General features: G+C 41.5%; 2 protein-coding genes across 15 annotated transcripts in view; one reads left to right on the top strand and one right to left on the bottom strand.

Moving 5' to 3' along the window:
- CPEB3 (cytoplasmic polyadenylation element binding protein 3) overlaps positions 1-10,321 on the bottom strand; it is a 92,391-nt gene extending 82,070 nt beyond the window's left edge. For 5 of the 13 annotated variants that reach the window (XM_068688094.1, XM_068688106.1, XM_068688097.1 and 2 more), the window contains exons 1-2: positions 3,420-3,560; positions 2,159-3,075 (exon numbers count right to left, since the gene is read on the bottom strand). In XM_068688094.1, the coding sequence (XP_068544195.1) occupies positions 2,159-3,075; positions 3,420-3,501 (999 nt within the window). In that variant the 5' untranslated portion in view covers positions 3,502-3,560. Of the gene's footprint in view, positions 1-2,158; positions 3,076-3,304; positions 3,561-5,329; positions 5,468-9,419; positions 9,575-10,151 lie in introns of those variants that run through there. The other 8 variants (XM_068688095.1, XM_068688104.1, XM_068688105.1 and 5 more) reach the window with 6 other exon arrangements.
- A 73-nt stretch (positions 10,322-10,394) lies between these two features.
- The window catches only part of MARCHF5 (membrane associated ring-CH-type finger 5), a 28,925-nt gene continuing 22,245 nt past the window's right edge, over positions 10,395-17,074 (top strand). The window contains exon 1 of one of the 2 annotated variants that reach the window (XM_068688112.1): positions 10,395-10,635. In XM_068688112.1, the coding sequence (XP_068544213.1) occupies positions 10,592-10,635 (44 nt within the window). In that variant the 5' untranslated portion in view covers positions 10,395-10,591. The remainder of the gene's footprint in view (positions 10,636-17,074) is intronic. The other variant, XM_068688111.1, reaches the window with a different exon arrangement.

Here is a 17,074-nt window from a genome sequence, read left to right as displayed (position 1 = left end):
CAAGTTGTGAAGTATAGGAGCAACCAACATTAATCCAGATCACATCCTTGGTATGCAAAATTCAGTAATTCTCATTAAAAAAAAAAAAAAACAACAACAACAAAAAACTACTAGGAAAAAAAATGTACAAGTTTTCTGAGTCTCTGAAATCAGACTGTTATTTGAGCTGGTGTTCAAAATAGTCTAAGTATTTGCTTTCAATTGAAAAGAAAAATACCATATTATATTCAGAGAGAGAAAAAGAAGTTTCCAAGTTTACACATTGACTAATCATTACCTTTTCAGAACCTTAGTTAAAATCAAAGGAACTTTTCTTTAAAGTATTTATCTACTTCTTTTTTTTCGCCACTGATGACTAAATACCAGACAGTTTGATTGGTGACAGTTTCTAGTCACAATAATAAATATATAACATTGTATGTATGTATGTGTAAATACATAGTGTTGTATGTAACGTAAAAAGATGTTTTACTGAGCAAACCACAGAAATTAGAAAAATTACTGTTATTTTTCCTATTAAATCAAATTTACCAGAATTTGTAACACCTTACAGGGAGACAAATGAAAGAACACTTGTAAATTGAAACATTTCCCACTCCTAAAACAAGAACTGGGAGATATATTCACCAGCTTTTATGCTAGGGCGTTCTGTGCAACCTAATAGCTTCACTAGGCATATTGCATCTGAAGTATAACCTTTCTCCAGACTTCAATGCTACAGAGACATTGCCCAGCAGTTTAACAGAAGCCACTCCGCCTTCATTTAGCGTAGCCAATAAAAAATTAGCAACTCTCCCTTTAAATAGAATGAAGCAGCAAAATGAAATTTCAGGGCTGACTATAAAATGCCCTCTTTGAATGGGACTGGAAAGTGTACAGGAATGCATATATCTTACTTCAACAATCTCTTAAAGTGAAGGGAGGGGGATCTTGATTTATTTATTTATTTTGTTTCTAATGCTAAGTGGCAAGCTAGATGCCATTCTTACAGAACTGCTAAGTTAAAAATGTTTGAGAGTTTCTGGTTTACTGAGAAAGCATATATGAATGATTTCACTGTAATCCAAACCAGAAAATGTTGATATGTCTGAGACTAAAAACAGCTAGCCTAGCAGAAATTTGAGATTCACTTCACCTTGTATAGATATAGCTGCAAGTACGTGCTCTTTTTTCAACTTAAAATGGATTTCGCACCATGACAGATTTTGTTCTGAATTAAAATTGCAAATTTTCTATGTGGCCCAGTTTCAACCGCAATTGATCTGCCTTGTCGTCATAAATTAAAAAAAAAAAAAAAGTGAAGGACACTGCAGCTTTAAATATTTCAGAGCTATGTAGCTAGTAAATAGACTCCATTGCAATATGGCTCTGAAGGTCGTGTCCTATTGTCTCTTTTCTCTGCAAATATTTTGAACAGCATAAAATGGTTTATTTTATACAATACCTCCCTGCCATTTCTAAAACATGTCAATTGTATTAGGCATTTCCTTACTGGAAAGGACAGATACGCCACTCTTTCCATACACACCCACGCTGCTTCTAGATGTATTCAAAGCATCCGCCGTGAATATAACAGCACGGCTGTACATGTCAGACATATACAGTCTTTCATATGTATACCTTATGTGAACGGACCTTATGTTTAACCCCCCTGTTAAACTCCCCAGCATAAAGACAATTAATTATTTCAGTGATGATAAAATAACTAACTGGATCTCAGGTCAAATAGCACCTTCAGTTAAAATTTATGTGCCAGTTTGGAAATTGAAGCAAGCTATTTTAACATCTCCTGCTTCTCACATATGGGTGAATGTAAAAAATAATTATTATACAAAGAGCAGCAATATAACATAGTCTGCCAAACCTGCTTTTCATGTAGAAAGGCTAGTTACTACCTTTCCGATGGTACAAAAAAAGAAAAACAACAGTTGCATTTAAGAACAGATTACAAGAACAATAAGACCTAATGTTGAGCCAGAATTTGGAATCTTTGTGATCCTACTCCCTAGGATCAACCCCACTTCTTTCATATGAGGTGACAATTTGGTGCAGATATGAATTATGTCTCTCAGGTAGAACAATAAAGTGAAATATCCCCCTGCAATAAATACACCATGTGATAGCTGTCACCACATAGAAGGTACATGTAATCATTTACCTGAAAAGGCAACAGATTGTTGCCATTGTCCGTCCTGAATGCGTTGTCTTCCATCCAGGATTTGGGGGTTAAGGGTGCAGCCCGTGGGAACTTCGGAGGGGCAATGACATTGCTGGAGAACGGCTTTTTAAGGGGTGAAATGGGATTGAGGGGGGAGGGTACGCCGACCCCCACTCCCACGCCGACCCCCACTCCAACTGCCCTTCGAGGGTCCCTACCAGCCTGCAGCCCACCCCAAGGGTTGGAAGGTGTACTCCAAGCTGCATTTTGATGGTTATTCCAGCTGGAGGAGGAAGATGAGGAGGCAGAGGAGGAAGACGGTTTGCTGGTCATGATGGGCTGATGACTGTAAGCAGCATTTCTCTGGGCAAAAGGTGCCTGATTAGGGCTCACAGGTGACCTCCGCTGCTGCTGCTGTTGCTGCTGTTGAGCTTGCTGCTGCTGCTGCTGATGTTGGTGGTGTTGAGTCTGAGCTAGGCCAATTTGAGGCGAGAAAGTGCCACCAAATACAGGGTTGACATGGTGTGGAAAATTCTGGAAAAGCATTGTCCCATTGACTGGAGTAATCCCTTGGAAAAAGCTATCATCCACCGTGTTTGTGGTCCCTGTAGACCAGGTGCTGCCGAAGGAGGGAGACAAGGAGGTGCCGGCTGCAGGTTCTTGTTGAGGCTGGTGAAAGCTCAAGCCAGGCAAAAGGGGAGACTCCATCTGCATCTTCTCCTTGCTATTTTGGGAAGGAGCTGATGTGCCGATACTAGTCACTGAACTGTTGTCTTCTGGCTTGGGCGTCTCCGACGAGATGGGCGTAGAGGGGGCTTCTGCTGAGTTTGGATCTTGCTGCTGCTGCTGCTGCCGCTGCTGCTGGGGCTGGGCTTTGCTTTTGTCCATCAGTAAATCATCCTGCATGGTTTGCGCAGCTGAAACAGTAGGGGAAAAAACCACAAAGACAGATTATTAACATTGTCATTCATACCACAAAGCAGGCTGTTTTAATCATTTGCCGGCCAAAAATCTCGTCCTATTGCTAGTGCTACGCTACAGCAAGTTGCAAGGCAAACCCGTAATCTTCCCCCTCCCCCATTTAGGAACATGTAAAGCTTTGATCGTGCTAGATTGCCTTTAAAATATTTTTTTAAGATGCTTCACCCTTTTTGATGCCTTGTTTCCCTTCAGTCTAAATGAGAGATGTGCTTATAGGGCAGAGATATACAGCAATTTCGCCACGTCTCTTTTCTCTTACACCGGAACTCAGAGCTCTCACCCTGCAATGAGAAACTGATTCTGGTTCCTGTTTTTCCAAGCACCCTCCTCCTCCTCCACCTCCTCCCCCTGGCTATTTGCATACGTCAATAAATACTGCTGCGTCCTTCAGCAAGGTTAAAGAGACACCAGGCTTCGCTCTTCTCCACCCCTTTCTCTAGCAGGGCACCTTTAAAGGAGCCGGCTGCCTATTTTCCGCACCTACCAGCTGGCCTTTCAGGCACTTGGCCTGGGCAGGGGCGAAGGGTGCGGGGACCGCGGCCCCTCCCCGGGGGTCCCCGGCTTTCGGCCGCCCCTCGCTGGAAGCAGGCCGGGGTTGCCGGCAGAGAAGAGCAAGGCCAAGAGGAGCAGGCAGGGAGGTATTGTTAGAGCGTAATTCTTCTGATGCTTTCACGGTGGGAAAGAAAAATGGGGCACACCGAAGGTTTTCAGTGGAGACGTGCCACCTTCTAAAAGTCATCTTTAAGTGTGCAAGACAAAGACTAGGCAAGCAATTTATTTGCCAAATGTGGATGTAAGTTGAAACGTTAAGAAGCAAATGCGTGTAGCGTGACTGAGCCTCATATCTGCTACAAAAGCTGCTTCATCTAAAGCAGATCCGATAACATACTTAGATTAATATTTCAAACCACAATAATAATGCATATACAGACATAAATGAACAGCAACTGCATGAAACTAGAACAGGAACCTCTGCATTTCTCAGACTTTTAGACAACTGAGAAGTTCTTATGCATATCAGAAGTATTTTAATGAGCCAAACCTGCTTACTTTGAGAAACTGTGTCAGAGATGGTCATCACTGAATACCTAATTGCACTTGTATTGAGCTGATGGTGAGGTCAGCGTCCCTAAGACCACCTTCTTTCCAGGATTGTTTTCACAAAGAAAAATTCAGCCAAATCAATTCACTGGTTAAGAAAGGTGGCAGAGTGAAGTCGGTGACCCTTTCCAACAGGGACAGTTTTCAGCTGGTCCGTGTGCATCTTTAACATTTTTCATATTTGAACCTCTTGTAAGCCATTCACACCCTTTTTAGTTAAAATGAAGGTAAGGACAGGTTTCGGCTATCAGCTTAGTTACTTCGCTTGCTCCCTATTATTTCCCTGTTCAATATAAAACCAGCCAGGGTCCATGAAGGCTACATTGTGATTCAACATTCAGGCAAGTTCCTAAGAACAGAGGAAACTATTGCATCTGTAACAGGCAGCTCTGCTGCTGCCGATGGGGGTGCAGAAAACCCTGAGAGGCATTTTAAAGCAATGCTGCAGTAAGCCATAATATACCAAGCCCTGGGTAGCTTTCCATTAGCTGCATTTATGGCAAAATCACCATTACTCCTCTGGCTGCATAAAATTGCAGATGATTCTACATCAGAGAGATCAAAAGATAGTATTTATCCCTCCCCTTGTTCTGAGCCACCAGTATAAAAATATAGAGTGAAAAATATAGCAGCTGAAATGCTAAAATTCTGTCGTCAATACAGTATATTTAAATCAGTTAGTCACCAAGTTATCTATAGTGGCTAACACAGCAGTGGCTTCCAATATGTACCTTGACTTAGCTGTTTGTATTTGAACTTTATCCTGCAGGCTGCAATCCACGTTCATTTTCATATTACTTCTTAAAGGTAAAATCCCTGCACAATTCAACTCTCTTGTCAAGGTCAAGACCTACCTTTAGCAGTGAAGGCAGTCTGAATGGAAAAACACTGGCTGATAAACGACTGAAAGGCAGGCCACCAATGCCTAACACTGGACTAATATGCAGTACCTCTTGATTATTTGCTGGTGTAAGTATTTGTGCAAATCTACAATCCAGTACAGGAAATCTATATCCCCACAGCAATACCAGCTCCAGTTGCATGCAATAACCCATGCAGTCAATGCAGAAATTCTTAAGGAACAGTTACCTTTAGGATTTTCTCTACTTAAAGCTCAACAAAATGTCAGTATATTTATTTTCCTCTCTCGGGTTTGGTATATGAAAAACACTCGGCCACTCTGGCAAGAGCACTTTGACAACTGGAAGCTTTCGGCGCATGCTCTGCCACGGCATTCTGGTCTTTGCAGTCTTGGCTGGGCTGGAAGCACCGGCCTCCCAGAGGGCGGCTCGGCAGCACCCAATGCATCGCTTCGTAACCCCAGAGCGTACGGCTGCCTGGGCAGAGCAACGATCGCTGGCCAAAGGAGTAGTTCCAGTATTTTCAAACTTTCTCATGAACTCTGAACTTTTACAGCAAGAAATCACTTGTGAGCTCATACCAGCTAGAGAAAAATTACAGCTATTACAAAGGAGATTGTGTCACTTTGCTTTGAAAAAATTATTAAGTAACCGCTTGTCCTAATGCCATTTCTAAAACCATTCTGATCCAAACACAAACATGGCAAATATGAAAACTTAAAACAAATTAAAATCAGCACATAAGCAAAAACTTGTGCTATATGAATAGCTTCCAATTCCCAATTTACTTTTTTTTTTGTTTGTTTGTTTCATTACTCAGTTACTATTACAACTCTGAAAATTCTTCAAAAAAAAAATAAAAAATGGGAAGGTAAAAATTTTACTATTTAGCATTGCATCTACTCTGTACGCTGCAGCTCCTCATTTCAACTGCTTCCTGTCTGCTGCCCACATATCTTCAACCTCCACTTCAATACACAGCCTGAAAGGAATTTATCTCATTAGGGATTCACATTTTGATGATTAACATAGGTCAGATACGATTTTCAGAATTTAGTTTACAGGTGCTTATACTATGTCTTGTGCTGATCCATGAATTATTCTGGATTTCTGTTCTAGATAATTATAATACTGATCATTCTGGAAAAGTGATCATGCTTGTATGAAAATCACACAGTTGAAATAAAAAGCTTGAAAATATCAGCGTTTTCTAAAGTTGCAGGCTGATTTTTCAAAATATGAAATATGCATGGCTTTATGGGTTAAAGAGAGATGACTAAAGCTGAGAAAGATAAATTAGGGTAGCTGAAAATGGGTTGTTAAAACACCCTTGTATTTGCTTTCTACTGTCTGTTTATGTTGGACCGTGTGGTTTGCTTGCCTTAAATCAATGCTATAATTAAGAGTTTCAGAACACTTGCTCTAACCTGTTTGTCCTACTCTGAATCATCAAGGGCCTGAACTGCTTTCTTACAGCAGCTGAAAATGTCTCTCTCTCTCTTTTTTTTTTTTTCTTTTTTTTTTTTTTTTTTAATATTACAGTGAGTATAGGGCTTGCTCTGGTCATTTTACACACCTCCCTTATGCCCCTTCTTACTTTAGGGTTATTGCTTTCAGAAGCTTTGAGGATCCAAATGGAAGGACCACACCCTTGCTGTCAGTTTTTCCCAGGAGACAGCTTCACTTTGTAGATCAATTATTAAGATAAGGACAGTGCTCATTATGATATTCACAAACAGAGAAGCACTCTACAACCAAAGAGAGCCAAGTTGTAAAGGCAGCTTTTGATCCATTAGCCACTAGAAGAAAAACACTTTTCATTTCTACCAGCCAATTCTTTCATAATTGGAAATTAAAAGTTAATAACAGCTGTATCAGAACACAAGAGCTTCACTCAATCTGCTATCTGAATTACTTGACCTGGGTCAGCTCCAAAGAAACAAATGTAAGAAATGCCCATATAAGCCTAGCTAACTCGATTAACGTTGTATTGAGTATATTTTTATTTTACAAAATTCATTATAATGTAATTTAAGCCTACTATAGCTAACAACCCGTGCTAGTCTTCCTGCCAGAAAGTGAATAGTCCAACTAGCTTAAAGGTTAAAATGAAGCATTATGTTACTGAAAAACTGAGTTTTATTGTAGAAATATTTTTCTCAGATAACATTTGTTTCATTTGAGCTTAATTGAGGGCTTCTTGTCTTTAAAAGATGGAATCGAGTACATATAGAATGGATAACTGGTCTTGTCATTTAATTTATATACTGCCATCATAGCAGTTAAAAGGCAGCATTGCCAAAAGAGAGTAAATACTTTCATATTGCCAGGTTACTTAACTTTGTTGAAAACAGTGAATACTTCTAGCAGTTTTAATGTTGTCACATCAAAAGAACTGTATTAAAGACTGTATTAAAGAACACCTACTTCATTATTCAGACCCTTTTTCAGGCCTTGATGAAACAGGTAAATATTTAATATACCTCCGTATTCTTCTTACACTAATTATCAGCTTCTCTATTAAGCTTAAATCTGTGTAAGTTTATTATTAAACAATTTAGCATTTTAAGAGATGACCTTTGGGAATAAATCTGATAGCCAAATATAAGCCCTAAATAGCTCATGTTATTTTGAGTGGTTTTCATTTAGTTCTGCATTTGACTTCAAACGTGCAGTTTTATTTAATTCAAAATGGCTGCCACCTCCAGTCTGCATCAGTCAGATCTCAGGCAGTAGCAGTCACTGTCTTTCTCTTTGCACTGGCAACAGGGAGACTTCTCAGGGGAGTTCTCTCCAGGCCCAAATGCTGAGGTGAAGGTATTGAGTGAGACAGTGCAATGGGCATCACATAGACAGAAGGAATGAACAAAGAGGAATCTTTTAAGGGAAACAATGATTTAACAAATGAAGTAGGTCTGAGAGGCGACCTGAGATTTATAGTAGAAATTGCCAATGCAAAGAAGAAAGCATGAAAAATAAAAGTGGAAAGAAAAGGAGGAGAAAAAGGGGATGAAGGAGAGTTAATTGAAGGAGAAGATTGTTGGAATGAATAAAGAAAGCACTTGAGTAGAGCAGCTGCATATCCGGTCTTGCTAGGGGGAAGAAATGAGGATGGAATGACAACTCTTGCTCTCTCAGGGAATAAGGAGAGTTCTCTCAAATTTAGAAGCAGTTGGTTATGTACATATTTTAATGTCACACTTTGATTCCGAGAAGACAATTTAAGAACCCATACCCCAAGCTGTCCAATTAAGTCTTGAAAAATGAAAAGGCACAAAGCAGTTTCTGGGTTCCAGGACTTTTCAGCTATTTATAGGATGTTACAAGGTCTGCCATTATGATTTTGTATTTCACGTTTGCAAAGAAACATAATGTACAAACCTAGCAAGCATTTACTATTTGACTTTATATTCAAGATTTGATCAGTCTCCTCAATCCTCCCTACCCAACAGAGGTAAAGCAAAGCAGCATGGTAGCCAGGTGATTCTGGATTCTGGTTACATTTCTTCAGGTAACTATTGCTCACAGTCATTACTGCTGAACCTGATCTCACAGCTTTATCCTAAATGTCAGGCAGCTAGCACATCCTCTCAATCCCAGAACAGAAATACAGAAATTACACAAATCACAAAGTCCTATGAAGCCAGCATCCCTGCTTTGATTTCTAAGGTTTAAAAATCAATATATAAAACCTAAGCATTTGGCTGGCCTATCTGATTAGTGCTTTGGCCAGTAGACACTTGACTTATTGCAAAGATTGGGAATTGGGAACTTTGATACCTAATATTGCTCTTATATTTCACAAAGAGCTGTAATTGGGAAAGCGTTCATTAGGTTCTCTTCCAGGAAGCCATGCCCATATGGTTTATTCAGGCCCCTGTACGTCCAAAACTTCTCAGCAGAGCAAGCAAAATTGAATTTTACTGTCCCAAGACTAAATACAAAATACAGTTTCTGGGACAGGATGTCAGCACGCTGTCTTCTTCCTATAAGTAGCATTTACATCAACATAGCTTCTTTAGCAATCCTGCTTATGTCTAGCAATTAGAAAATAAACAGCACCCTCCCTACTCTATACGTATAATACAGCTTACAAGTCCAAGTCCAGTTATTAAAGGATAAATAGAAAATAAGATCAGGGAAAAATAAGGTCAGGCACAAGTTGGGAAAACAGAATAACGTACATAAAACCAGGTCTAATGCATTCTGAGCTGAGGGACCAACTGTGTAACCAACCTCTACATTTGTATTATTCTATAATCTACAATGGAGCAATACTTCATTTTTTAATGCATGCTTTTACAACACTTTTCTCTCACCAAGGACTCTCCAAACCGGGCTGGTTTTCCCCTCATGAAGGCAGCAGGGCTGAAGAATGCTGTTCTACCCGGCCCGTGGAGCAGCACCCAGCCACCAGGCCAATTCTGCTCCCCTCAGCACAGAGCAGGTGTGCAGCCAGTCAGTGCCATGTCCAGTAACTGTGGTGTAACAAAGTAACCTTGTCATTTACACAAGGTTTCAGGAACTAGTTACATGTAGCAGATCTCACTGCAAGAGCTAAACATTTAATATATGTATAGACACGGGTATATAAATATATAAACGCACATAAAACTGAAAAGGAAAGCCCAGAGCTGGTCGTTACTGACAGACCATCCTAAGAATCCGGAATGCTCTAACTGCCCTGTGACGACGGACTTAGTAGCACCTCAGGATGACCCCCGCGGTCGGCAGCACACCCGCCGCCGGTAGCCCCGCGGCCACCGGCCCCACCGAGCCCTCGCACCCCGGGGCCGGGCCGGGAGCCGCCCGCACCTTGCACCTGCCGGGGCGGCGGGGAGCCTCCTTCCCCAGGGCGCAGGGGCGGCCTCGCCCTGCTCACGGCTGTGAGGTGAGGAGGAGGCGGCGGGGCTGCGCCGCTCCCCTCAGCCGCTGAGGAGAGCAACGGTCGCTGCGCGAGGACGAGGAGGGCGGGAGCCGCCTCACGGGGCTGGGCCGTTACGGAGGGCGCGCGGCCAGTGCCGCCTCGTGCCCCCCCCGCCCGCACACACCTGCACGCGAGAGCGGTCCCGCGGCCCGTACCTGCCCCGCGCGCGGTGCCGGGCGGCCACTACGCGACGGCAGCGAGGAGCGGCATGGGGCGCGCGGCGGGCAGGGGGCGCGCCCCGCCGGACCTTTAAACGGCCGCAGGGCAGGCGGGTGGCGGCAGGACTACACTTCCCGGCGGGCCTCCGGAGCCCTGCCCGCGGCTTAGGGCGCAGGCGCGGCGGCAGGGAGGTGGCGGCGGGCGGTGCGGCTGCGCCCGGCCTTTACCTCACAGAGGCGTCGGCGTCGCCACCGCCTCTCCTCAGCGCTCGGCAGCGCGGCCCCGGCCCCCTGAGCGCGCGGCCCGCCCAGGTCGGTGCGCGGCGGGAGGGCGGCTCCGGCTCCTCGCTCCTTCCTCTCCCTCCTTGGGGCCGCCTTTGTCGGGGCCGCGGGGCCCGGGGCGGCCATGTCGGAGCAGCCGGGCCTGGCCCTGCAGCAGACCATGGACAGGTATGGGGAGGGGGGCGGCTGAGGGACCCCCGAGACAAGCTTGGGTCGCGGGGGCTGGTGCGAGGGGCAGGGCTGTCTGCTGTCGGGGAGGACCCGCAGTGGGGCAAGCTCTGGCGTAAATCAGTGTGAAATGTGGCGGGCGCCGGCCTGGTGTCGTTATCGCTAGGGCTCAGGAGGGCTGCGGCGTCGCCGCGGGGTGTGTGAGGGTTGCTCTGGAGGCTTTCGGGCCGGAGGAGGAGGGCAGGGATGGGAGGGCGCTGGGGGTCTGGGGAAGGCTGCCCAGGTCCTGCTAAGCATTGACGTGCTCGTGGTGGAGAGCACCCAAAGGTGAGCTCGGCTTACCTCGGCCTCACGTGGTGTGCTGCTGGTTTTATGGTCTCTAGAGAAAGCTTATGGTTGCCTTTTGGAGCGCTGTTAAAAGGTACAACCTGTAAACTACTGTGACTTAAGGTTAGGGGAGGAAGGACGTTTACTCTTCTTAGGCTTGTTTTCTCTTTATGGCTTCATCTGCTTATGTAGCATTTTCACCATGTTGTGCTGAGGGCTTAAGATTCCTGATGTACAGCCTTGAGTCATCCAGGAAGCCCTTAAGACTTTCCTCTATAAACATCAAAATAAATAACCTATTATTTAGCAGGTGTGATAGCCAGCTATTTCAGAAGGTGGGGACCCACAAGGAGTCAGTTTTCTGCTGATAACACCTGTCAAGCTTTAAGCACAAGGAAGCAAAAAACCATGGTGTTTTTTCTCCTTTTCAGGTCACCCCTAAGGAAAAAAGGATTTAGCGAAGTGCAGGCTGTCATCAGGCAACTGATGGAGACATAAAGCTATGTGAGGCAGGGGCAGAGCTTGCACAGCTTGGAAGGTGAGGATGATGAGGAATTTCAGTTTCTTTCAGAATGAGGATAAAAGTGAGTTGTTGTGGGGGAGGGAAATATTTTTATTTTTTTACTCTATTTTAGGAAAACTGGAGAATTGAGTTTATAATTTAGAACAATAACTGTCAAGGAGGCTAGGAGTCAGGAACTAGAAATGTTTTTGCAAGAAGCAACAGGAAGAAGGTAGTTTTACAAGTATTATCAAAAAAGTAGTTAGAGTTTTTCTGTGAATCTAGGGAATAAAAGGGAAGAGGGTTAAGACAAAATAAGGGGGAGGATGATGGCAGAGCTATTATGTAGGAAGAGGGAAGAATGAAGATCATGAGTGGAAGAATAGTCTCAGACGAATTGATTCTGCAACAAATAAAACTCATTTCCATCATGAAGTTTGTAGTCTGATGGTACATAGCATGCTGTTATTTTGGAGGCAAAGGAAACAGGGATATTCTGAATGGATGCTCTACTGTCTATGGCTGTTTTATCATATTGCGAAGTCCCAATTAAGCATTTTGGGGTATGTCTGTGAGGTGGTATTTGTTTGTGTAGTAAATCAGTGTAATGGGGATGACTAATTGAAAACTGAAGCCTTTCTCTTGTATTTTTAACAGTACTTGGGACTGTCATGCAGAAGGCTGCAGAAATCACAAATCTTTTGTGATGTTTTTGCAGCTTTTTTTAAGCTTACATTTTGTAGAAGTGTCTTGTTTCCTCTATCTTGGAAGAGGCTTTAAAGCCTTCCCAGCATTAGCAAAAGCACTGTTTGTGATGGTGTTACAACAGGCTATAGAAAAACCGTTAGAACCAAATGGCATCTATTCCAGTGGAAGAAAAAAGTCATGAAAGATTTAAGTGAACATCCATTAACTAAATTCCTTTCCTTTACTTGGTGGCCAAACCAGTTCACTCTTCTGTAATTGTTATGCCCAATGCATATGTGGGGTTTGACGTATGTTTAAAAGTCTTACATCCTTTCAGCTTTGTGAAATTGTAGTTTGTATCTCTGGTCCTTTTTGAAGACTTTTCCTACTAAATTTGGAGTAACAGAGTTGATCATCTAAAATAATTAGAAGGTATCACTGACTTAACAACAAGGACAGCGGGAAGAAGTTCGAAGTACCTAGGCTTCATAAAAGGAGGTATGAAGAGAGACTGCAGGTGTCAAGCAAGAGTTTATTGGGCTCAGTATAGGAGACTTAGAAACAGTTGTGTGGGAGGCAATGAGTGGTACCAAGGAGCAAGATGCCAGTAGTAGGAGCTTTGAATAACTAAGACCTCAAGATGCAGTCAGTATAAATAAGTTTTGTGTTGCATACTGTGTTTATGCAGTGGTGTTACATTAGAAGAAACCCATTTTCTTTTTTCTGGTATTTCTTAAGATGCATAACTGCTCTCATGTTGTATGTAGCTGTGGTCTAGATAAACCTCTGGTATTTCCCTTTGGGGGACAACCTGTGGATTAATTCTCTGTAGGGATTCTGAAGGCCTGAAGTGCCTCTGCTTCCATCCTGTTATGTTTATTGCTAAGCACAGGCACTTATTTTCTTGGGTAGCAAGAAAACATATGCAAAAACTTAAGAGTAACTATTAATGCATTATAATTTCACACAAAGAACATAGTGTTAAATTGAGATCTTGTAGTGAAGGATGCAGAAAATAGCTTTTCAGTGAATAAGGCTTTCATTTGAATCTAATATTTAAGTTATTAGAAGGAAAAAATTAGCTTTCTGTTCCAACTAGGTGGTCACACTGAGTGGTGGTGTACCATTCTATTGGGAGTAAGTTTTTGCTGTAGACTGGAATGTATTCACTACTTCATACGGAAGTGTCGGAGCTCTTAGATCAAGTTCTTAAATTATGTATTTGTGAGAGGACATCTGGTTTCGCTGGGCTCTTGGGTTGTACAACTTCTTTAATAAAGCAATTTGGATTTCTCTAGTACAGAGTGTCTCTAGCATCTCAGCATTGTTGCCTGGGATTCATTTTCACTTTAGGACCTTGTACTCCATCCTCCTTACTTTTCATGCATAATTTTAGTCTGTACTACTTTCTTGACAAGCAACATGCTTCTAATAAAAAGGGTAAATAGCTGTCAAGGTGTAATGAGTTTGTTGCTTGAAATTTCTAGCTAAGGACTTTATGCTTAGCTGAAGGATTACTACAGCATGAATGCAAGAGGCAGGAGAAGTTGATGTGACCATAAAATGACACTGTTTGGAGTTTTCTGGTTTGTGGCATTCTAGAAACTAATCTGTGTGATTATCATGATACTTTCTTGCATCCAGGTTGGGATTTCAGTCTTTGTCATTTTTTCTTCTGGCTCATGTTTAAGTAACAGGCTAGGTAATAGCCTTAAAATGCCATCCTTTTCTGCATGCAGAATTCTGTAAAGGGCCATACTCCTGGAATGATGCATGCACTTGAACGCAGTGTTTATTGGCCTAAATGATGAGGTTTTATTATTTTAATTCCTTCATTCATGTTTTTAATGCCTAAATCACAGAGTAATAGTAATTTCCATTTGAAAAATTAAAATTGTGGCAGTGTGTGCTTTGTTAATCAATGTAAAGACACTTCTCAAAATTTAATTAAAATTAACAGATTACTTGGAAGTGCCTTAGAAATTGTAGCTATTGCTCTGAGTGTGCCAGAGAAACTTTACTTGGAAGTCAATCCTAAGGCATTTGTCAAATTTTAATAGGTAGAGGCCATCTGATGTGCTGTATGTATTTTTAATGCAAAAGCATTTTTCTTTCTTAAGGAAATACCCAGAAATACTCTATGCTGAATGGCTTTAGGATCTTGAACCTTTACAGTGGAATTACTGTGCCTTGTACACCAGCATTATGAACTGAGTCCTTATATTTTTCAAACACCTATTTGAAAAAAGCCTTGAAGTGGAAGGGTTTTTTTTGTGTATTTTCAGGTTTCCTATTCAGTTAATTTTGTCTTTCGTTTCTGTGAATTTTGTCTCTGCACTGTTGAGGAGCAGTTCTGCCAACTGAACATTCATAAGCACTGTGAGCTGCCTTGTGCAGCCCTTGGAGCAGGTGTTCTGGCTTTTTCATGCGTATTTCAGACACTTTCATTCTTTCTGGATAATGTTGAAATTAAGGTGCTGAATTTTCTAGTAGGTTTTGGTGCTAGATTTGATCAGAAACGTTTTTAAAAATACATAGATTTTTCCTTTGTAATTTGGTTGTTAAATGTAATTCTGTAGCTTTGTTTGTAAGCATAAATAATGTGGAAGTTCAGTTTGTTTTAAAGTTAAGTTTGTACTTGTATCTTGTCAGTATGCTGCTTGGTAGCTCTCTAACAGCTGGGGCGCTACTGCGGTGCCCTCAGCAGTGACCCTGTACCTACTACCCCCCAGCCACCTTAGAGGGTTTGCCTGGGACTCAGAGTTACTGTTGCTGAAACATGAGAAAACAAAACTATTCACTGTTAATCTTGCTGTACAGTCTCTTTACTATGTTGACTCAACAGTTGCCTTTTGCAGTGATAAGATTTTGGGAAGCTATTAAACAGGTAGTTGTCATAGTAAAGTCAGTGACAAGCCCACGTTGATGGAAAGCCCAGACAATGTAAATATTTGATACATTCAAAAATAATCTTGGAAGCTGTCAGATTTCTTTCTTTTTAAAGACTGTTACTTTTAGGATAAATGTTTCATTAGGTAGCTTCTGATTTATATTTAGTGATGATAATCTGGTCAATCTGCTGTCTTCAAAGAAAAAACAAGTGTTTAGCCATGCACCTGCTTTTTCCTAGCTGTATCACTGCCTGTTCTCACATTAATGTGAGCCATAATGCAAGGATGTGCTAATATTTCTAAGCTTTATTTTCTTCAGTAGTATTATGTCTTGCAGTTTGGTTATACTGAGGGTTCAGATTGCTTTTTTTTGTTGTTGTTGTTTTTAGAGGATGTCCTGTGTTGATTTGTGGTAGGTTTTTACTATCCCAAGACAGTGCTTTCCTCCAATATACTTGCTAGCTGACCAGCAGAGTCACTTTTGCTTTTTTTTTTTTTTAGTATTTAAAGATATTAGTCAAAATGTGATGGATTATCTGAAGGTTTGCACAGGTGTGTTCTGTAGAATCAGTATAGTGGTCATTTTAGCATGGGTTAGTTGACAAATTGGTATACTTTACTTGCTGAATGCATAGCAGTAGTTCTTTCAGCTGTGGCTGATGTGTAGTCTTTCTTGAAGGAAAGTAGAGCAACATCTTGTGGCTGTCTTGCCGTTTCCCCTTGCCATTCCTGTTCTCTTAAAGTAATCCATCGGGTTGAGTTGCAGGTAGACTTTAAAATCAATTAAAAGATGACATGCAGACTTACAGTTCTCCTAAGAAATTACTTAACTTATGAAGAGAGGAATAATGTTACAACTGGATTTTCTTTCCTAGAGCACTTATTTGTCAGATGCTAGCAATTGAGGTTCAAAAGTTGCAAAACAGCAAGTTCATGGGTTCTTTGTTTTCTGAGCTGTGGTCAGATTCTGTTATTTTCTTCAGTTTAAAAAAAAAAAACAAAAACAACAATGTTTTGTACATCATTTCCAGTTGCTCTTTTTATTCTGTTCTATGTGCATGATGGAGTCTGTTTTGGTATGAAACATTTTGGTAGGAAAAGATTTGGTCATCTTTTCCTCCTGCTCTTCGTAAGTGTGGGCTCTGATTTAGGTTTATTTGTACTGTTAGCTGTTTGCTACTTCCCTAAGCAAAGACATGGTTAGGATTAAGACCTGAATGCTGCAGCGTAACCAATATAATTAGTGCAATGTGGTCCTTGGTTTAAGAGCTTTCTTTGAGCTACTACTGGATTTTGTGCGCTTCAAATTGTCTCACTGGCTAAAATTGCCACATGAATAAATCTTTGTAGGAATGGAGCTCAACCAGATAAGATATGTAGGGTAATAAACAATGTAAGACACTTTACAAAATTTATGTGGTGTTCTTACTTTTCAAGAAATATTTTCTCTGCAGTTCTGTTTGTTCTATTTGTGCAGATTAAGCATGCCTCTCTCTGTTGCCCTAACCAAAGGAACTGTTTTCTTTTTACACAATACAATTAAATGCTGTTTGTTGAAAGAAGGCTTTACCAGGCTTCTGGTTGAAGTTTGTCAGTAACCAGAAGTACCTGTCTTTCTGTTGTCCCTCTAGAGTAGTTTTGACCTACTTATAAAGTAAAAGAGTAAAGAATTAGGTTGTGCTGGGTTAATCTATACCAGAAAGGAACCACGATATTCTTTCCTGTCTCCTACTTCAACTAATTAGAGGCTAATGTTGACACAGGAAGGAAAAAGCAAAATCACATATACATTTTAGAGTGAGTTTGAATAATGAAAATTTGAAGCAGTAGTAACTAATAGCTTTCCTTTTTCTTTATAGCTTCATCCCAGGTACATCCTCCTGTTGCCAAAGGTTCTGCATAGATTGGGTTGTTCCTGTGTCTTATCAGTAAAGATGATTAGGGAAGACTGATTGCAGACCTGTAGAATGCCTTTTGCCCATCTGTATAAAAGTGTTTAGAATGTTACTTATAAGCTATCTTAACCTTTTGA

This window comes from Anas acuta, chromosome 7, assembly GCF_963932015.1.
Source record: "Anas acuta chromosome 7, bAnaAcu1.1, whole genome shotgun sequence".
In the NCBI taxonomy this organism is placed as follows: Eukaryota; Metazoa; Chordata; class Aves; order Anseriformes; family Anatidae; genus Anas; species Anas acuta.
This window is presented reverse-complemented; position numbering and strand designations above follow the sequence as displayed.